Raw genomic sequence first — 22,021 nt, 5'->3', positions numbered from 1 at the left:
GCAATAGATTGTTAAGTTGATATAATTCTCGAAAATTTTTTGTCGGTTTTGGGCGTATTGTATGTTATAAAAACTGAGCAACTAATTCTCCCACGCTTTCTATAGTTTTTGATGGCAAATTTATTTAAATGAATTAATTGGAGTTGAGCTCGATTGAATCGAAATCACGGGAATCTTGCAAGATAACCTTTGGTCTTGCAGGATTCTATGAGATATCCTATGCCTTGCAAGATAACCTTCCATCTTGCAAGATGAATTTTTATAGAGTCTATCATGATCTCAAAAGATATCGTTTTGGTCATTACTCAGGAATGCACTTTGACGAACCTCTTGTTGCATTTATAAAATAAATGTGAGCGCTCTGCAAACTGTTATCTTCTAGTGAGTTTCTTTAGGAAACTATTTGTATTCACTTGACAGATTTGAAAAGCGAAGTCAGGGCAACAAACTTGGTCTAATATTGCTCATCTGTTGATCGGTCACGTGTTTTTTGACGTTCGTTTTACCGCTCAGCATTAAAATCACTTGAACTGACCAAATTGAACTGCCTCATGTTGTAGTTACTGATTATTCTTATCCATTGTTTCTAAACGCCAATGGTGTTTAATCAAACTTAATCATATTCTGCCTGCGTTCTGGATCTTTAAGTTTACTTTGTGAAGCTTTGTGAGGTCAAAATGAAATATTGACCTAATTTTACGACTTGACTATCAGATTCTTTTTCAGAGAATGTAGTTATATGCCACTAGGAGCCCATCAGTAGAACCCACTGTGGGAGGAATTAGGAGTTCTTTAGTTTTTCTCACCGATTCTATTTCGCGTATTTGAACTATGTCTACGAGTCAAGGAAATGGTTTCAGTAAAGGGTCACAGCCTGTGCCCAATTGGAGTTCCTGGTCACAATCTTCTGGTTCAGGAAATAACAGTCAGCGTGAACAACAACAGCAAGCCTTTGTTGTTCAAAACATAGGCTTACAGCTTGTGAACAACTACTACGAATTGTCTGCTACTCGGTCATCTACCAACACTACACAAGTTGCCTTCAGCCAGGGTTCTCAGCCACAGATGACAACTGCGGGTCAAGGCGTTCAAACTTTTAGACCAGGCGTTCAATTTATGGCCGGGATTGTGCAGTCTGAATCTAGTAGCGTCGTGAACGTAAATCAGGCAAACAGGGTTATGGGAGCCAAGCGATCTTACGACAATCCACCTATCAACAACCCGGTGCAACTGAGTTCTGCGCCGGTCGTCGCTAAAGTATGCAGGCCTAATGCAAATGATGGAGTACCTATTACTTGTAACTTTTGTGGTCGACAGTTTGGCAGTAAAGATGAAGCATACCAACATCTGAAGATGTTTCATATTATTGATACGGGAAGAGGTTGGGCACCGAAAGCTACTAATCCTACTCAAAGTGCTCTCCAGTATACGGGAGCAACTCCAAGAAATTCTGGGGATGAAGTGAGAGCTGCTGGAATAAATTCGCTCGGTGATGGTAATGCTGGAAATCTTTTGGCTTCCAATGGTCAGACACGACAGCCTATTTTACCATCTAGTAGATTAAAATCTAGTTTACAAAGCAAGCAAGTTGATCGGGGTTTCGATCAGCAGGTTGCTGAAAGTCTTCCTTCAACTTTTCGAGAGCCTAATTGCCTGAATAGTCAGCTACAAGTGCCTGTGTCCAAATTGAGCTCAAACACAGTTCTGTCGAACAATGAGAGTGGAACATCAGACGAGTTAACGGACATGTACCAACAGCAGCCCAATTTTAGTATCTTTCAACCGAGTGAAGAATCACAGAGGATTAAAGTGTTGTCAGTTACGAGTTTGGCAGCTCCTAGTGTCAAGAGTGAGGAACAAACCCAGGACGTTGAGATTAGGGCTAAGAGTTCCTCAAACGCTACTGCTTCTCATAAGAAAACAGGTCCTGTGAAAGGGAAAGGAAAGAAATCTGGAACTCTCGCGGCACAATTGTCGTAAGTTACTGTTCTAGTTTTTCATCAGTTGCTTTTACCAAACTTTTTGGTATTTATTTGTTTATTTTCGTCTTTTTAAATGAGACAAACAATTGTTATGTGCAAAAAGAGCGCCAGCTGTTACTTTTTTCAGTCATCTAGTGTTGGGTTTTATTAGCTGTAAAAGCGAAACCTTAATGCTCTTAATTGTTCCGACCCACTTGTGTGGGAGAGGAACTATATGCTGAACTGGGCTTTTTTGTTCAGTCAATTTTGACCGATCGATATATCACTCTACGCTAGAAAGCCCGCCAAGCGTAGAGTGTGAAATTAAAAAGTTTTTTTATAATATTTCCGGTTTTTGGTAACCCTGAAGCGATATCGATGTTATTTTGTTTTTGTCTCATCGTGGTTTTTTAGAATAAAACAAATTTGTCTTTGGATTTAGAGTTTTCTGTTTTTTTAGAGCCATTTGTTTTTAATTTTTTTTGCGGTTAAGTTCACTTTTGTTTTTTTTTCTCGCAAGTCTCTGGCTACGTGTGCTAATTGCGATGCATTTGTGTTAATAGTAAATTTATGATGATTTGATTTGGTTTGTAGGCAACCAATGATTTCGTGATGATAACTGTTTTGATTTGAATTTTACCAATTGTTTTTTTTGTTCATAGTTGTATTGTTGTGGAGTCCCATTACTGACAGTTTTCACTGAAGTCCTCGCGAGGGTCTAATTTTGTTATGTATTGCTACTCGATCACAATACAAAGAGGGTCCCATCGATTTTTAATGAGGCTAAATAAATCTAGAGAATATCTTTTTAGTCTATGGTATTGATTACCTAGCAGATTTTTGTTTTTTAAACTTTGAATTGAGTCGTGGCTTTTGTTTTCATTTTCTGGTGTTTTGTCAGCGTCTGAGTAATGATTGATCTGATTAATTTCTGTAATGAAATAAAGGAACCATTTCAATTCATCGAGATCATAGTTATTAATTTTTGAGTGGACGCTAATTTTCAGAAAATATAATTGAATTTTCAGGTTTTGCTATTTTTATTGCGTAACCCTTCAATCTCATCTATTAAATTCTTCATCAGTCGATATTGAGCCACGTCCTAATCTAATCTTTGTTATTGTTCTTGATCCAAGATATAAATTGGCGCCAATTAGTTTAATTAATTGCCGCACAGCGATAGCTGGGGCTATTATTGCGCTTCTTGGTTTTTTTTATTTCGTCGTCACGATTTTTGTTACGACCATATGACGTCACAACCACTTCAAATATGCTTTTTGTTCATTCCTTCATGGAATCTGGTCAAAAGGAGTTAGAGGCCAAGGAAGCCGAATAATGATGAAGTTATTAGTCGACAAAATTGAACGAAAATACGTAGTTGACAGCTGGGGCTATTATTGCGCTTCTTGGTTTTTTTTTATTTCGTCGTCACGATTTTTGTTACGACCATATGACGTCACAACAACTTCAAATATGCTTTTTGTTCATTCCTTCATGGAATCTGGTCAAAAGGAGTTAGAGGCCAAGGAAGCCGAATAATGATGAAGTTATTAGTCGACAGATTTTACAGTTTGAACTTCAATTTGAAGACTGGATAGATAATGATATCTGGATCTCATTTTAGTTGTTTGACAAAAATTAGTTAATAACTTGATGGAATTTATTTTGAGTTGAAGAATTTTGATCTAACTGGTTTTAACCCTTTTTTTTATAAATACATGTTTTTATGTTTGAAGAATATAACAGAGTTTCAAGTACAAAATTAAGCGATACCTTTTTTATTAATTGGTGTATAAATACTGTTGTATCAGGGAAACTGATAATTTTGTTGACTTTGAGACTACGTATTTTCGTTCAATTTTGTCCTTTTTTTATCTTATTTTAATGTTAAAGTGCCAATACTGTTAGGTCCCGTTGATGTTTCAATGAGGTGTAATAAGCATAAATAACGGGTTTTTCAGAGTTTGTTTTGAATTCCGTGGAAACTTTTTGATTTGGTAAAGGTTTTTTTTTTAATTTTTGAGCTAACTGGTTTTAACCCTTTTTTTTTAATAAATACATGTTTTTATGTTTAAAGAATATACCAGAGTTTCAAGTACAAAATTAAGCGATACCTTTTTTATTAAGTGGTGTATAAATACTGTTGTATCAGGGCAACTGATAATTTTGTTGACTTTGAGACTACGTATTTTCGTTCAATTTTGTCCTTTTTTTATCTTATTTTAATGTTAAAGTGCCAATACTGTTAGGTCCGTTGATGTTTCAATGAGGTGTAATAAGCATAAATAACGGGTTTTTCAGAGTTTGTTTTGAATTCCGTGGAAACTTTTTGATTTGGTAATGGTTTTTTTTTAATTTTTGAGTTTTGCCATCAGGTGTTTTTTGTTCTATTTTTAACTGTCTGATTAATATAAGTCTCGTTGATTGCAGTAGTGGCAAACATAAGCTGTTGAATTACTGGTGTTTAGCGGAAACTCCTTTTTGCCAAAAAAAATATTTTATGTGAAATATTGTTATGTGAAATGACGGCTTGGCTGCTAGAGTTGTTTGATAATTTCCAAAATCGAGCAATTACCCACCTCAATGATGACTCACCTCGTGATTCTATTTTGTGGGTAACGTCTATTTGAATTTAATCAGATTTTGAGTTCTTTAATATTATAAGTGAGTGTAGAGTTCATTTTTTTTTAATCGGAAGGTAAATGATATTGAAGTGGCTTACCGTCAGATTTTACAGTTTGAACTTATTTTTGAAATTGGATCGATGTTGATTTCTGAATCTCATTTTTGATAAAATTAAATGTTCACTTGATAAAATTGTGTTTTATACTTGTGTGATTGCATTAGAGTTGATTTCTTCTGTCATTTCATTTGTTCTGTTCGAGTATTCATTCTAGTGAAATAAAGAAACTTGATTTCACTGGTAAAGAGGTTTGTCTTTTTAAGAATCTTTCAAAGTTTAAGTAGAATTTGAACTACTTCTTTAGTGTATGTCTATCTGTGCGTATATTGGTAGACAATTGAGAGAAGGTTGTGGATGAGGGGGCTCGGAACGTAATGTGACATTGCACATTAGCGAGCTTCCTTGTTACACTTTATGCAGGCTTAGTTTTCTTTTTGTGTTAGTCTTTTTAGATCGAACTTCTTCGTTTCCCGAATAAAAAAACGATACTTGATTAATTGTTTTTTTCCATTTATCTGTCTTTTCACGTTTGAATGTTTTTCACTTTTGAAAGACTTGTTCCTACCTCTTTGACGCTTCATACTCTCTATATGTTCATACAATATCCGCAATTTTAATGACAAGCTTTGTACTATTGAAATATTCAACATATAACTTTATAGATGAAATGTCATTATCTAGAAGGTTTATCTGTCAAAAAAGAGGATTAATGAATTAAGAAAATAAAATCGTTTTTCCTAAAAAAGGAGTTCTTATTTTTTCTTTTTTGTCTCTACCCTTGATAATCATTGAAATGTCTAAAAAATTTTGTCAAATTCGTCTTGTCGCATATTTATTGTTACCACTATTGAGCAGTAGAGAAACAAATGCAGAAGAGACTAATGAATAAGGGCCGCAATTTTAGCTGGAGGCATCATTCGAATAGATCTTTGAACTTACAAACGCTGATCGAGATTGAATTTGTTAAACTGTTTCGCACAGTGTTCTGCTTTCGTTTTCCGATTTTTTTCCGAGTATCTTATGGCATTGATTTTTTCTAAAATTTAACTCAGGTTCAAGAATCACTACAAACTGCTTTTCGACCAATTTTTGCAGCTGTTGTTTAATTGAGACTTTAATTATCCACTTTTTCCTTGTTTCTTTTATTTGTTTTGACATTTTGCTATTCGTTTGCGTGCTGTTTTTAAACATGGTTTTGTCGCCATTAATTGATTTTCATATCAGATAATTACTCGTTCGTCTTTCACTAATTTGAGATTGAAAGTAATCAGCCGGTCCATTTGAAAACTGGCAATTGGTAAGGCTCATATTTGTGAAAAACGAAGGTAAAAAAATAAGCCGGTTTTTAGAGCAGTAAAAATCTTTATTAGTCTTCGAGGTGGAGAAAGAATTGTGTGCTAATATATTGCTTTTCGAAAGCACCGTTCATGTTACCTGACGGCTGTTGGACTTTTTTCCAAACTTTTTCCTCATTTTTGTGAAAATGTTTTCAATATATTTTTTACATAAATATATTTCACAGGTGTTCTCATGTTTTCCGTCAGCATTCCATTTTGCCTACTGTATATTGAAGTTACTGATAGCCTCGGAGTATGTCATTATGGTTTTGTACGACTTCTGAGGGGAAGTAGTTTTCTACATCTTTGTTTTTAGCTGGAGCGCTATTGTCTTTGTTTTCGGACTGTGTCTATTTATTTCTGTTTTTGAATTTTGACCATTATTGATAATGAACAACTTTTTGAGAATGTTTGAACCGTAATCTGTCCCTACTCGCGAACACTTAGATCCCCAAGTACTGGTTACACAGTATCATTGTGACGTTTAAAAAATGGGCTCGAGTCATTTCCTGTTTTCTTGCATTTAGTTTGCAGTCCGCATCCTGTTTGCGACCATTTGATCAGTCCCCAAGAACTCTAACAGATTTTTAGTGTTCTCTACCAGTCAGGTGCTGAATTGGTGCGCGTGACATCATCTGTTCGTATTTTCGTATGATTGTTTAGGTCAGTTGTGTGATCAGTTTTTTCATAAATTTTCTTGCCTCCCTCATATAATGACTTTTGTACTCTTGTCAAGTTTAAATTAAGAATGTAAGCTCTTACTGGAGGCCTAAGACATTGCCCAATTTAGATTAGCGGAGTGCTCTTTGAAATTGTATGAATATCAATTAAAAACTTTTTCTCCGGCATTTTTGATTAGCTTCTCAGTATCTTCTTGGCTAATTCTGCTTAATCAGCTGCTTAGCATGTTTAATTATGCTTAAACGTGGAAGCAGTTTATTTTCACTTTAGTTCAGTGTCTTGAAATAATCTCATCAAATTCCCTGAAACAAAAGACCAGTAGACTAATGTTTACGCCTTCCCAACAATTATGTTAACCCTGTTTTCTTTTTAGTGCGATTTTGCATACGGCCGATTTTTCGTCCGGCAGTTCTCCCCTCTGGCCATTTATGACGTTAATTGTTCACGTTTGGCTTCTTGGTTTTGTAGTCGTTGCGTGTTAAATTTGCGTGTTCTGAATCTAAGTAGTTTTAACTTAATTGCAGGCAGTTTACTACTGAATGTCAATGCAAATTGCGCCAAATTTGATAACATTTTTCAATTTAAAGCGTGTAAGATTGTATTATCAGCCTGTATTATCTAGAAGCTTGTAGATTGTATTATCAGCCTTAATAAATTAATTTGAAGCGCCTTAGTTACCCCCGCTTTGAAAAGGAGACTTTTTCGAACCGTTTTATGAGATCGTGTTTAAGTTATTTCCAATTTACGATTAAAAACTTCATGTTTCTAGTTAACTCATTTTCTGTGGTTTAGTCTCATTAAGAAATATGTGCAAAAATTCACGCTTCAACCTGCTCTATAATAGATCCGTGGTGTCAAAGCTTTGAATGTTCTTCATTATTAGTTTGTAGTTGATTTTTTAACAGAACTTCTTCACTTCCTGCAGCAGCTGTTCAAGAAATCAGGAACACGTTGAATGAATTGATCAAAGAGAAAGTGAAAAGGAACGTGGCAATCAAGCAAAAACGAAAGACTGTGCAAGATCACGGACATGTTAGTATATTCGTTACCATGTTAATGATTTGTACTATTTGCACTACTGATTTTCGCTGTTTTCCCCTGATAGAAGGAGCAAATTCTTAGTAAATAAAGGAGCACGTTTCTCTGGAGTACCTTATTGGGGGAAGGGTTCCTATAAAGCATCGGCGGTTTTTGCAGTTCCACAGTTGAACAACCAGAAGGTGAAGAGAAGTGGATTTTGAAAGCTCGTAATTGTTATCAAAACTGCCTTCGCCAGTTTTTTGTATTTTTAATAGACGCACATCGATAGCCGGGGCTATTATTGGCCTTCTCGGTTTTTTACGACTCGAAGAAGAGTATTGGTTTTTACGACACGAAGAGTATTGGTTTTCTCAAGATTTTTTTAAACCGGGAGTACTATTCGTTCAGACGGCATTTTGACCTAAAAGCGAAAGAGTAAAGTTGCCATGTGAACTATTTTTTTCTGAGAGAGAAGTTTTTTGATCATGCGCTTCAATCAGTGAATGACTTTTCGACTTTGAAACGCGTTTTTTTGACAGAATGCCGCATATAGATATTTTTGGTCGTTTTTTGTTCAATTGAGCCAGTTGTTTCGCTTATATTTTAGTTCTGTTGTAGAAATAATTTTAAATAGAAACTGTATTATTATGTGAACCTCTGAAATTGATACCAAAGTGTTTTTGAGCGTCTAATAATGCGTTTTAAATTATGAATGTGCACATATTTCCCAATCTTCTGATTCATTTTGACTGTTTTTGTCTGATTTGTCTAATTTTTTGTCTAGAAAAAGTCTTTGTGTGCACTGTAAGGGATCCTGATTTACTTTTACTAATAATTGAATGATTTTATGTCGTTCAGTATTTAAAATTCTGCATTTTTTTCATAAGCACAATTTTGAAGTTTTTGGGCAATTTTAATACAAAACATTTCTTGTTTCCAGTTTTTGAACCATTTTTCTACATCTAAATCTATACAGGGGGATAGCTATATAATTTTATGCCAAATAGGGAAATTTAATTGTTTTTATACTTCATTTTTTTAAATTTGGTTTTTAACTTTCAGAAATCAGGATATAGCCTGTTTTTTATGCGTTCAATAGCCGCCTCAGCTTCTCAGCCGGCTATTATAGCGCTCCTTACTTTTTTTACTTCGTCGACTAATTTTTTTTCGCTTTACCTTCGTTCACATCTTGTTCAACATTTTGCGTAAAATCTTTTTGTTTTCTCTAGGCTAGTTTCTGTCTTCTCTCATTCTGCTCAGTGTTTTTAGACAGCAATTGCTCAGCAGAGGAATTCAAAATGAGCAGAGTCAGTACCAAAAAACGAAATCCGAAATAGAAGCAGGATAAAAATCTTGTATTAGTTTTTTTAGTTTTTTCTTCTTTCAATCCCAATGTTGTTTATGGAAATCAACGGCGGCTATTTTGCATTCAAGCATGTATCTGTCTATCATTTTCTTGAGTCCCTTAGTTCTAATCAGCGCTGCTTTTATCAGTTGTTAAGAAGTAATGATTTGCCTTTTTTAGATTTTTATTTTGTTTGCAATTGATTTCGTTTGACAGTGCGGCAGTGATATTTTTATTGAAATGCCCTTTCAACTTTTTGGCTGATAATTACTTCCTACGAATATTTTTGGGGTCTTAATTTGATTTAAAACGACTTTTTCCTTTAAATTATATTCTGTTTCATTTGTCTTTTTGTTGATTAAGGTTTTTGAGCTATTTTGCTGTTTCTAAGTCATTGGAATTTTTGGCCCATTATATTGCTTTATTGAATTTCTTTGCAATTGAATTAAAGCCTAATGCCTGTAGGCTCTTTTTACTGTAAAGGATTCAAGTATCCTTTGCTAAAAAGTTGTCTCTATTTAATTTTACAATATTTAGTTTTTTCTAATTTTTTTTTCTTGAAAAGATATTTGTCAGCTCAAGGCTTTGCCGATATTTGTGGTTGAATAACATTTTTTCATTGCATGAAAGAACAGTTTTTGTTTGTATATGTACTTGTACTACATGGAAAATATATTTAATATTCTTAAATTTTAATGTTAATTTTTCTCTGGCAAATTTTCTTTCGTTGTTAACTTAAGGCTGTTGTTTCATCTGCATTGTTGCCTTGTGCAAGGAGATACTAGCTATTTGAAAAGCCAATTTTCTTCATTGATAACTTAACATTTGATGAGAGACTGAACATTTGACGTGAATGTTAAACGTTCCTTTTTGAAAAAAAACTAAACAAAAAATTTAAACGTTAAATAAAATTCTTTGAAGTTCCTGATTGAAACTACAAAGGAACCTTTCGGCGTATGGAAAAAGTTATAAATTTCGGTATACGTCTTTTGGTCAATATGCGCCGGAACAGTTAATAGCACAAAATTTGATTGAACACCTTTTTTTTTCTTTCAGATCCAGGTTGTTTGATTAATTTAGTTGCCAAACCTCTTGTTTCTTTCTCTCGTGTAAGGTACCTCGCAGATTTTCACAAATAGGGCCACTGATTGCTTTCAGAGCACATTTACTTAATTAAACGTGCAGATCACAATAATTCAATATGGAGTGCGTTCGGAAAATGTCCTCAGAGGAATCGGTTTTTTCGTTGAAGTAATTGAATTTTATATTTGTTTGTAGAAGTTAAAAAGGAAAGAGCAAAAATTATCAACGGAACTTAGTCTAAGTCTCTATTCTGAACAATAGGACTAATATTGGTTTCTTAGTACCGTACTAACAGCTTCCTGGGCACAAAATGGCTCAGTTTTTCAATATTATTGCATTGGTAACTTAACATTCCTCCAACCTCTTCAATATAGCTTACAAAAGATACTAGAATCAACAAGTGTTTCGAGATACTCAAGAATTAGTTCCGTCTTTTCCCCAGAGTCAACGAAATTCGCTGACGCTTTAGCTGCCATTTTCACACCCCTCGGTACTGTTTTATCTAAATTCAGCATTAATTAGTGTAATTAAGCCAATTGCTGTTATGAAAATCTTTTTCAACTTCAATTGACTGCATTCTTGTAGCTGTTAGATTTATATCGCCTCTAAACACAATAACTGAAGCTTTTAGCAATTTATGAGTAAATTGTTTATGTAGGTCTTGATCAAAGGGGGACCTAGAATAGACTCGGGAATTTTTTTACAGACAGTTATTCCCTTGCAGTTATTTTCCCAGCAGTTGTTTTCTTCTCTGTTCAATTGAACACGCTCTACTATATGCTCAAGGTCTGATTCAAGTCAGTTTAATCCGTTTCCTTTGATACATTAACAATCTAACTTCCTACTAATCATATTGCGATCAATTGTATCAAATGCTTTCCTCAGGTCGAAGAAAAGAATTGAAGATTTTTTCATCGTAGCATCAGTTCTGAAATTTTCTGTAGATTCAACAAGTGCATCAATTGTGAGGGGCTTGTTTCGAAATCAAATTAGTTTTTGTTGAAACAAAGGAAACTCTTCGGCGTAAGAGTACACCTGATCAAACGTAATTTTTTCATATACCGTGCTCTCCAAACATTAAGCAGAATAAGCAGTGAATTAGGCCTGTTATTTTTGCCAGCTTAAAACTTGATCTGAGCAAGGGAAAGTTCTTCGTTTTTTTTAACGTTTGTTGTAATTCGCCTCTGATGAACGAAAGGTCTGTTAAATTGGTAATTTATCTATTATTTAGTAACGCTGATTTTATCCATAGGTTTTTGAAGAAATCCTCTCGAGAGCATGACTTATTATCTATACTGGAGACTATTACTTTAACATCGTCCTTTGTAGCTTGGAAAAGAAACATCGATTCTGTCCTGTAACTTCAGTTTCGTTTTCAGCGTCGAGATGCTTGTCCTGAGCATTCGGTTGCATAAGATTGTTGGCAAAAGTTTGCAGTACAGGGACTTTGGAACTGCTAAGAGCTTTACCGCTGATATCTGTTTCGCATTTTATAGACTTGTTTTTAGCGAGGCAAGATGTAATTTTGTTGAAATTGAAAACTTTTTTGGCTGCGAAGCAACTTTTTTCTTTTTTAAATTCTGATGTTTTCTCTTCAAGAACTATTATTATCACTTTTTTCGCAAAAAGCTGAGCAATGTTTTTCAGATTTTCGAGTTTGTTGCGGAACCATTTTGTTGTGTTGAATCCTTCGCTACCCAGTTGTCCTACTGGAGCAAATCTGACTGCAAAATTTGAAAACAGTACTACTAAATGTATTGAGGTCTTCCAAAGGATTTGCATTCTTTGTTGGTGTTTCTCTTTTTAATGCCAACTCTTTTTATCGTTCATCCAAATAGCGCTTAGTTTTTCAGGATCTTTGCAAACTTCGTTTTTCTAATAAGGATCATTGGTTTTTTCAGCACTCCAAATGAGTTGAATCGGGTAATGATCCGAAGAGCTCTGATATTGGAGGACGTCCAATTCACAATTCGGTATAAATAAAATGATCTATGCATGCTGATGTGTTTTGTGTTACTCTTTGGTTTGCTTAATTCTGAAACAAAACTGTTTGAATTATTAGATTGATAATTATTAACGTATTGATTGTGCTCAAAAATATTGATGTTAGTCATCGCAGATAATGAAAGATTTTGAGTTTCTCCTCCATGACTTGAAGGCTTGTCTTTTGCATTATGGGTTTGTTTTATATAACTTTTACAAAGAACCGTAAATTATTAGTTTTACTTGCGATAACAGAAGCTTCGTTGAAAGGATTTTTGGGTTTTTTTAATCAAATCGCAGTCACCTTTCAATTGTATCTTAACATCATACTCTTCACATTTCTCTGTTAATGCATCCTGATGTCTGGTAACAACTAAACTCTGACATTGCCGCTGTTCAATCAAGTATCGCTTGAACACAAAGCATCAGTCAGTCTTTCAAGTCAGCGAACTCAACCTACAGTTTCTTTCAGTGCTTCTTTTAAGATCTCACTTTTAAGTGAAGCACCTTTTGGCACGTATATTTTTGCATGTTCTTTTTTGATCATTTCGAGTTTGCATAAGATTTATTCTTTTGGAAACACCGTTGTCAATCCGCGGGAGTCTTGCCTAGTCCCACGAAAAGATTTTCAGTGGGGCGAGAGTTTTCTGAAGCTTTCCAGCACGTCTTTCAGGCCATAGTTAAATTATATGTTCCACTGGTAAAGATTATTGATTTAATCGGTAGAGCCATCTTGCTACCATTCATTGAGAATTATACTTCTCTTGTCCAAGCTGAATTAACACGTAGATCACTCTGAATCATCCTTTATTTTTAGACTACGTTTCCGTTAGATCTGGAAAAGGACGAACATTAAACTAGTTTTTTACTTTGTTAAGCGCTTCGTATTTTGCCATTCGTCAAGAAAATTTGACAACGAAAAGTCTATTTCGTGTTCGTTCTATTTGAAGAACAGAGCTGGTGTGCTATTGAAATATCGTTTAAATTTTTCTATTCTGTTGTGGTTTTCGAGATGTTTGACCCCAGAGAAAGAGAGAGAAAGAGAAATGGAAAGTTTTCGATTTTCAGAATCTGTAGGAGCTGCATCTCTTCTGTTGATCGTAGGTCCTATCGTATACTTTGGATGATAGTTGTGTTCAGTTTTGCTACCGCTATCTGCGCCCCTCGATTGCTTTGGTGATATGTATTTTACTAATTGCGGCCACGTTTGATTAGGATTTTGGCCTTGGCATTTCAGCGTAGGCATTCATCTTTATTGGTTTCTTTTTTTTCCGGTGTATGAATTGGGCTGAATTTACTAACTACTTTGTTGTTGTTTAATTTTTTTGAAAAGAAAAATTTGAAGTTTTTTCGATTTTGTTAACAGTTTGTTCAAACCATAAAAGCAACACCCTGTGATTTCCGCTTTCCCGCTCACACCAAGATATTAAGATCACAAATGTCATCAATGAGAGAAACTCGCGAAGAAGTTGTTGAAGAGATCACGTACCTTTATCCTACTGTCGTGTACTTATAGTCATCTTCCGCTGCCTTTTTATCTTTTTAATAATTATTGATTTCTTTTTTGTCACTTGGATCTTTTCTTCTGAGCTAATTTCCTTTAGTGCTTTTCGTAATCAATAACAATAGTCAGAAAATTCAGTTGTTGATTTTTGGATGCCCGTCTTGAGTTTGTTTTGGAGTCAGGAGTCAAGTTAATTTCTGTTTGCGATTATATATGTTTCTTCACTGAAACTTTTAATTATCTCTTTGCGTCACAAAGCTTTTGAAAAATATTGAGTTCGCATTCGTCGATTATGCACGCTCGCTTGAAAATAATCTGATAAAAATGCCCGTTGTTCATTAATTCCAACAGTTGTTCATTAGTTTGCAGTGAAGATTTATTACTTCGATGCCCAGTTATTGAATTGCTTATTACAGCATGCCATATGTTTTAATCTTTTTCGTTGAAAATTCACACGGGTTATCGAATGCTGTAATGGTGTATTCGGTGAGACACTTTGGATTCAAGCTGAGTGCTGGTCTACCAAAAGTTGAAATTTGAATTTTCTTTTTCGATAAGTTCGGAGACTTTTTTGATAGCTTTTTATATACAACTGGCTCCAAAATTATGTACCATTGGACGCTTTCGACAAAGGAAGCGGGCAGTTCACATTCGTCTATTTTTACAAATTGATCGGCAAAAATAACTTTGAATTCTTCCACTGGAATCTAAAATCTATAAGCGGGGCTAACCAATTAATATCCGGACTCTATCAACAAGCAATATTTGTTGAGGACAAAGTTGACAATACGTTTAAATACCCTCCTGGGTGCAACTGGAAACTATTTAATAGTTTTATCACAACAATTAGTCTAATTTAGAGATAATCTAAATGCGATGTTCATTTGAAAGAAGTGAGTAATATTAATTAAATAAATCTTCATTTTTTAGAACAAGAAAGCCCAGACACGTAAAGAAACAGAACCTGTATCATCTGGTCTCTGCGTGCAGTCGGATTTTGTTTCCCAAGGTGCGAGTCTTAACCAAAGTAAAGATGTGGCTGCTGAGAAAGAATCAGTTGGGCAATTGACAGCCCCTTCTACTGAAAGCATACCAGGTGAACTTATTGATATGTTTTCAAGGGTTTAATATAATATGGATAACATAGTTGGCGGCTTTATAAGTGCAAACAATTTGTAGTTATTTATTGGGAATTGATATTGTATTTCCGCGATTGGTTAAATGAATGTTAAACTTAAGCCTTAACAGCTAAGTGCTGGTAGATCAATATTCAAATGTTTAAATATGATTTAATTGAAATATTGTCATAATTTTTTAGAAACGTTGTCTATAACAGACAACTCCCTTTCAACTTCATCGGTCTCAGTGGAAGGATTTGATGTTCCAACTCCTGTTTTGATTGCCGAAACTTCCGAAGAACCAGGATCGCAAGCGCAGGAGATAGCAGTCGAGCAAAGCGCATCGATTGTGGAGTTCTTCGGGTTGCTTCAGAGTAGCACCTCGAGTCAAGAAAGTGTCGAAAAAGATTGTCCAGACGCTGCACTCGAGACTCAAGTCGAGGATGTCAGTAGAGCTGTGAATACCGAAAATGTTGCGCAGACGATTAAAACTACAACTGAAAAGTGCTCGAGCCAAGAGACACTTGAAGCGAAATCTTCAGATGCCGATACAGAGCACAGGTTTTCAGCAAAAGGAGACGAAGTCGAGATGGATACAGACGAAGTGGGTGCGGAAGAGACGGAATCACCGGCCGAGTGTAGCAACATAGAAGAACCGATTAGCAATATAACACTCGGTGAAACCTGTGCGGAGGCATCAAACATATCTGCATTGAATGGTGATGGTGATAATTCTGTAAATGATATTTCTGCGTCCGTTGAAAAGGTCTCACAATTGAGATGTAAGGTAACAGAGGCTTCAGAAACTTCTCGGCCTAGAAAAGTGACGAAAACCAAAAGAGCTGATGCTGCGAATTCTCCGGCTGACAATAGTCCTGCTGATTTAAGAAACGATGTTCCTGCAACAGATACCTCTCACCATATGTGTTCACACTGTCCTGAGAGCTTTCAATCAGACTTAGACTACCTAGCGCATCTTCAGAAAAAACACCACGGAGAAGTGAGCAAAGTTCTGAGAGCCTCGAGAATTTATATAGATCAGGGGAATAACGTGTCAGTCAGTGTACCCAATAGTGAGAAAGCACAGGCAGCACCAAACGCTATGACCAGAACGACGCCCAATAAATGTGATATATGTGGAAGACATTTTCATACCGTTAAATCCTTGCAAGGTCATTATTTTGCACTGCATGCCAAGAAAAAGACAGAAAAACAGCCTGTCCGGTGTAGCAGCTGTAATTTATTGCTTCAATCGCCGAGCGAATTTGTGAAACATAGAATGGTATGTGGATGGTTTTGGGATAAATCCAATCTGTTCAGATGCAAAAGATGTGGAAAACAGTTCAGACGAAAGCGTTCTGTTTTCGGTCATCTTGGAAATTGTAATAAGAAGAAAAATGTAAATGTTGATCCAAGTTATTCAAATGAAACTAAGGAAACGAAAGATACTAACCAGGGTCATTTTGGGGAGTCTTCCTCGTCGTCATCAACAACAACTGAGTCTGGATCTCTCAATTTCCGATTCAGTGCTCGTGTAGTTCAGAAGAGAGCAATCGAGAAACAAATATCAGATTTCTTCAAAGACAAACCAACTGACAGACTTGGTCTACTCAAGCCAGTGTTAAACCGCAATGTCTGCTCCGGTTGCGGAACTGAGTTCTCGAACTTTAAAGATCTAGCTCGTCATTTATCAATCGAGCGAGTTTGGAACTGCAGTTTAAGAGTCTCAAAGCCGTTTTTGTCCCAAATTCTTTTTGAGTCTGGACAACACGTGGAGCTATCTCTTTTCGGATCTCCGAAAAAGCAATGTTCAGAACAGAGAAATACAGCCACTATTCGGAGACTGCTGAAAAGCATCAAAGACAATGCTGATGATATGTCTTCCTTACTAAGAAAAATGAGTGCTGCTGAAAAGGTATTTTGCGATTACTGTTATCTCAGACTTGCAGAATTTGATTAGCTGATTAAATACTCTCAAACGAAGTTTCTAGCAATGATAATAGTCCTGTGGTCTTTTTAATGCGGTTTTTGCTTGATCAATTTTTTTTGTCTGACCCAATTGACTTTTCGTCCTCAAAAACGGGATAAACAGGTAGTGCTCGGAGGGCATTAAGTGGCCGAGCAGCTCTCTTAGAGCCTTACTAGTCTCTAAGTATGCAATTCGCCGAAACAAATTCAAGGAATGAAGGGCGGTTCTTAGTCTTGAAATTATGACCCCCTGCCCCCCCCCCCCCCCCTCAATCACTGCCCTAAATACCACACCCCCCGTACACCCTCCTTCAGCCCGATGATTTGGATCCCCCTCTCGTCCAGCTTTCCCACAACCCTTCCTCCATCACTTGACTCCCCCCCCCCTCACTCCGCTCACACTCACCTGATGCATTCCTCTAAACCCCAGCTGGTTACTACTGAAGCCCACCGCTCGCCAGTCGTTGGAGACCATTTCGCCCGACAGTCAGTTATGTTTCTGATATTTGAATGGAAAAAAAACATTTAAAGAGCTGTGTTCATGGTCATAGAGAGAGCTTTGCTCCTTGCGTTGGTTGGCTCGCTTGACCTTGGAGCACTGTAATGATTCCACCTTATTTCCCGCCAGAAGATTGTCAAATAATAAACAAAGGAACATAGTCACCAAAGTTATTTTTGGTTGACGATTTTGAAATCACAATTGTCTGAAGAGCTATCCAGATGTCGGTAACATGCAACGTAGCCACAAATATAACATCGCAGGAATCAGTAGCATGAGTTCAATTGCGCGCCAATATTAAGTTATGCTTTTTAATTGGCCCAGAGTACGAGAGGAATTTTAGAATAACTTTCTTTACGAATGAAACTGGGTAGTTATCGAGCACAACTATTCAGCATGCAAATGAAATTACTGTAGTCCGATATAATAAATCCAATATTTTGATTTCGAATTGTGTAACTTACTCATTGCTCAATTAGCTCAGTATTTTAGTTCGACGGAAACGAGCCACGAACGCGTCAGTCGCTGAAAAAAGAACAAGTGGTTGGAAAGTCTGAATCTCTGTTGTGTACTGCAGATTCTAATTCTCTATAGTTTTATTGTCTTGTTTATCTTCTTTATTGTTTGTGTCCAGTATAGTAGAATGTCACATTAAGTGGGCATTTTTTGCCGCAATCTTTGAGAAACAAACTTTTCAATTAAAAGCTCTTTCGAGTAACATCAGTTATCGTTTTAATTGCTCTCGAACAAAGTTTGAAACACTTATTGTAAACGTGTGTGTCTTTTATGCATTTTGAATTCACGCTTTTGTTCTAGATTATTCTTTGACTTCATAAAATGACCTTTTCACTCTTTAGTTCTTTATTCTTGAGTGATCTGTTGCTCTCGTACTCAATTAAAGTTTGTTGTTTAAGGGGATTTAAGGGATTGTGAGAGAAAGCCTTTGTAGTTGAGTTGTTAAGATGTCAGGCTGCCAACCTGGAGGTCCGGGTTTGAAACCCAGTAGAGAAGTTTTTTGCAACCATAAAACATTTTAAAGCTACGCCCCCTCCAAATTAAGCTGCCCCGTCTGTCGATCGAGAGCAATTCATCCGACGTTAGTTGGTTAATGTTTATTTGCCGCAAAGCAATAGCTTGAGCTATTATTGGCCTTCTCTTGGTCTGACATCATGAAAGGATAGTCCCCTTTCGCTACGCTCACCTCATGTCCCTTCAATTAAGCTACAGCTATCTTCACTAAACCGCAGTTAGCTCATGACGACGATAACGGCTCACCGGTTGTTTGAGAGCAATTGACTCGACGTGGGTCGTTTACATTTTTCTCTTCAATTGTCAATAGTCAAGTCATTTTCTTTTGATAATTTTTGTGTCGTATTTGAGGGCCATTCGGTGGTCCTTGAGGATAAAGAGCCTTCTTTCGTTGATATCTACCACTCAGCAGATAATTATGTGAACGTGGGGTCATTCGCTAATATTTTGTATGCGGATTTTTTTAAACATGCGATGTTTTTTGAGCATGAAAGAATTACCTTATCCTGTAAAATCAACAGCACAAGGTTTCTGTTTTTTCCAATGTTTTTTTTCGCGTTCAGTAATTCGACATCTGTTTTTTTTCTGTTGATATATTCACGAATGTTATCAAAATAAATTAATATATGTTTTCTAGTCTTCTCATCGATGACAGATTTCATTGGTTTTATAAAGAGGCGTAAATTTACCTATACAATTTCAGTTGATAGTTAAATTGAGATTTTAATGACAATTTTGTTATTTTTGAAGACGAATAAAATTTTGGATTTCATTCGAATTTATCTTTAATAGGCGAGAAGCGGTAGCTGAGGCTATTATTGGCCTTCTCTTGGTTTTTTATTTTGTCGTCAAGATTTTTGTTACGACCATATGACGTGACAATCACTTCAAATCTGTTTTTTTCATTCGTTCATGCAATTTGAAGTGAATTAGTGGAGCAATTTTTTTGTTCATTCGCGTGATTAAACTTTTGGTCACACGTGACTTACCTTACCTGGCTCTCAAAAATGACTTCACTTTGAAATTGACTTTTCTTCACTATAATTCAAAGAGATAAGGTCAAATGAGTGCTTGTCACTCTGCATGAAGGTTATTTGAGGGCATCTATTAGAAGTAGCAATAAGTTGAACAGATTCTTAATCAAAATATAACAAAATGGTTAAAAAAGACTTTTTTTGGTATGTTTCTTTTATCTTTTTGAGACTGCAGAACTACGAAGCTATTGCGGCTGTTTTCTGGCAATCTGTCAGCTATGTTTCGTTTTGTCGACCTGTAACTTAGTCTCGTTACTGAGCATTCTCATCTGCTTTCTAGTGAAATATACTTGATTGTTTTGGGTGGTTTTTATCTTTTACCGATATTTTTACTGTTATAATTTTATTTTAAAATAGTGACATTTTGGTCGCTTATTGGAAATGAAAACGATGTTAGCTGGTTTTTAGCAATTGAATGGTATGCCGGTGTTTAGAGTTATGTTATATGGTTACGCGTAGGTGTTTACTCGATCAAAATTGTTTTTTTTCTGCTCGCGAATTTTTTAGCTTGATCTTTTCCGCTAGCCAGATGTTTCGCCCAGTTCAAATTTTGTCCATGCTATCGACTTGAAGTAACAAATTTCTCATAGTCAGACCAATAATTTTGTTAGTTTCCTAGATAATTGTGTTTAGTAAATAATGAAATTTGTTGACTTTTCCTACTTTTCAGGTACTATGGCTAATCGATTTTTAAAAAAAAATTCATCAAGATTAAGTGATAGCTCAATCTGTTCCTCTGAGATACTTGATAACGGTTCTTTGGCATAATAGTGATTTCCTTGTTGTTTTCTTTATGTATTTTGTAAATGAATGTCATAATTATTTGCTCTCAAACGAAGTTTTTGGCAATTATATTAGTCCTGTTGGTCTTTTTTATTCGGTTTTTTGCTTGACCGATTATCCATCTGACCCATTTGACTTTTCGTTTTCAAAAACAGAATAAACAGGTAGCGCCCAGCAGGCATTAAGTTCTCTTAGAGCCTTTCAGCTCACTAGTCTCAAAGTATGCGATTCACAAACTGTTTTGGAGACTTATACTTATGATGTGAAGGGCGGTTCATAGAAGTTGACCCCCCCCCAACTTCACCTCCCCCCCCCCCCACATCAGCCCCCGCCCCCTACCACCCCCAATCCCTACCCTTACACATCTTTCAAGCTGTAAGGGTGCCGTCCAACCGAAGACCCCCTCCAACCGTTGCCCCCCCCCCCCACGCACTGTTGACCCCCCCCCCGCTGCGCTCACCGCACGCTCCTTCACCCCTTCAATTAAGCTAAAGATAGCCTCACTAAACCGTGGCTAGCTACTGACAAAGGCAACCGGTCGTTTGAGAGCAATTCGCCCGACGTTAGTTGGTTATGTGTATGTTATTTATATTTTTGGCTATTTTTTGAGTACAAAGAAAAACAATTTTTTATTATTTGTATAGGACGCCTGCCAAAAACACTGGCTGTGAAGTAACTTATGTTTTTTGCCTCTGTTTCAGGTGTCCGAAGTAACTTCCAAAATTTTGTGTGTGATTCAAAGTAACGCAGGACGTTTGTCAGAGTCATGGATCTCAGATTCCTTCGAAACCAGTGATCTATCGAGGTACTTTTTGGACTGCATATCCATATTCTGCCAGCCTATCATGATGGACTTTAAATCTGTCAATCCAATCTGGGCTCAGATTAGGTCCAGAGCCAGTTTTATAGTGAAGACCGCAAATGAGGTTAGAGTGCGTGCGTACTGTGTGGGCCGAGAACAAAGAGAGTGCAATCAAGCCGTCAATTCGGCTCTGCAAGAGTTGGTGTCTGTATTTGCAAAACAAAAAGAGTTAACAACGTTTGAAAACAGCGTTGAAAAGCTGTTACTTTGTTAAGGTTGAATGACAAGTTCTTCCATTGTTAAACAAATTTTGTAATACTATTTATTGCTTCAATCTTTGTATTTATTTCAATGTTGGAAGGAGTTTCTTATTAGGCGATTCTTTTTCTCCTGTCGACTTGGTTTTTGAGTGTCAGGAAAAGGAAGGCAGAATTACACTATTGTCGCAGCTTTTGAGAAAAGTACTTATTATGAGCTATATTCTGTTGCCATTAGGTTACGGACTGAGTTTTTCTGAAAGAAGTTAGTCGTTTCGGCCATGGTAATTTGTTTGTTATTAAATCTCTAAGAGAGCTGTAATGTGACTTAATGCTCTAGGGCTTTACCAGTTTATCACCTTTCTGAGGACGAAAAGCCAAATTGGTGAGTCGAAAAATAAAAGACCAACAGGACCAATTTATTGCTACTATCATTGTTTCAGAACAAAAGTTTGTAGCAGTTATTTGGCCCATTTGATAGATTATTCGACTCACAAATTTGACGTTTTGTCCTCAGAAACGGTCAGATCTGATAAAGCCCGAGAGTTTTAAGTCACGTAACAGTTCTCTTAGCTTTAGTGTTCTGTAAGTGTACGGGACACTAACGCTGATGAGGAACTCCTGATGTGACAGAACCTGATGGTTTGGGCTACTGTGTTGTCAAACATAATGGGCGGAATTCTTATCAACTGTACCGCTGATAAATTTGAAAACTTACAAGAGTCTATCAGACTTATGATCCGTATTATATCACAACGAAGCTGTAACAGTAGACAATGCAATCAAAATGGTCCTGACTATTGTGCCTTATGTTTTGATGTTTATTCTATGATGGTAAAAATATTTGTTGATAGATTTAATGTGCGAAGGCTGTACTGAATTCTGCATCGTACCAAGTTGAAGAGAAAAAGATGCCGTGCTCTTATCCAATGCC

The 22,021-nt window shown here is 36.2% G+C and overlaps 1 protein-coding gene across 1 annotated transcript; it reads left to right on the top strand.

Moving 5' to 3' along the window:
* Positions 1 to 603: 603 nt before the first annotated feature.
* LOC142335973 (uncharacterized) lies at positions 604 to 21,209 on the top strand. Its single transcript, XM_075384397.1, has 5 exons — positions 604 to 1,976; positions 7,568 to 7,694; positions 14,528 to 14,693; positions 14,916 to 16,630; positions 20,730 to 21,209. The coding sequence occupies exons 1-5, from the start codon at positions 832 to 834 to the stop codon at positions 21,102 to 21,104; spliced, it is 3,528 nt and encodes a 1,175-aa protein (XP_075240512.1). The 5' UTR covers positions 604 to 831; the 3' UTR covers positions 21,105 to 21,209.
* Positions 21,210 to 22,021: the final 812 nt, after the last annotated feature.

The sequence above is a fragment of the Convolutriloba macropyga genome, chromosome 3 (genome assembly GCF_964194025.1).
Source record: "Convolutriloba macropyga chromosome 3, txConMacr16.3, whole genome shotgun sequence".
NCBI lineage: Eukaryota > Metazoa > Xenacoelomorpha > Acoela > Convolutidae > Convolutriloba > Convolutriloba macropyga.
Note: the sequence above shows the minus strand (reverse complement) of the source record. Positions and strands in the feature narration are given on the sequence as shown.

Excerpts from the sequence above, each read along its gene's own strand:
- LOC142335973 (XM_075384397.1), top strand. The coding sequence starts at position 832 with ATGTCTACGAGTCAAGGAAATGGTTTCAGTAAAGGGTCACAGCCTGTG. Across the intron at positions 7,695-14,527 it reads CTGTGCAAGATCACGGACAT|AACAAGAAAGCCCAGACACG; the intron begins GTTAGTATATTC and ends TTCATTTTTTAG. Across the intron at positions 16,631-20,729 it reads AAATGAGTGCTGCTGAAAAG|GTGTCCGAAGTAACTTCCAA; the intron begins GTATTTTGCGAT and ends CCTCTGTTTCAG.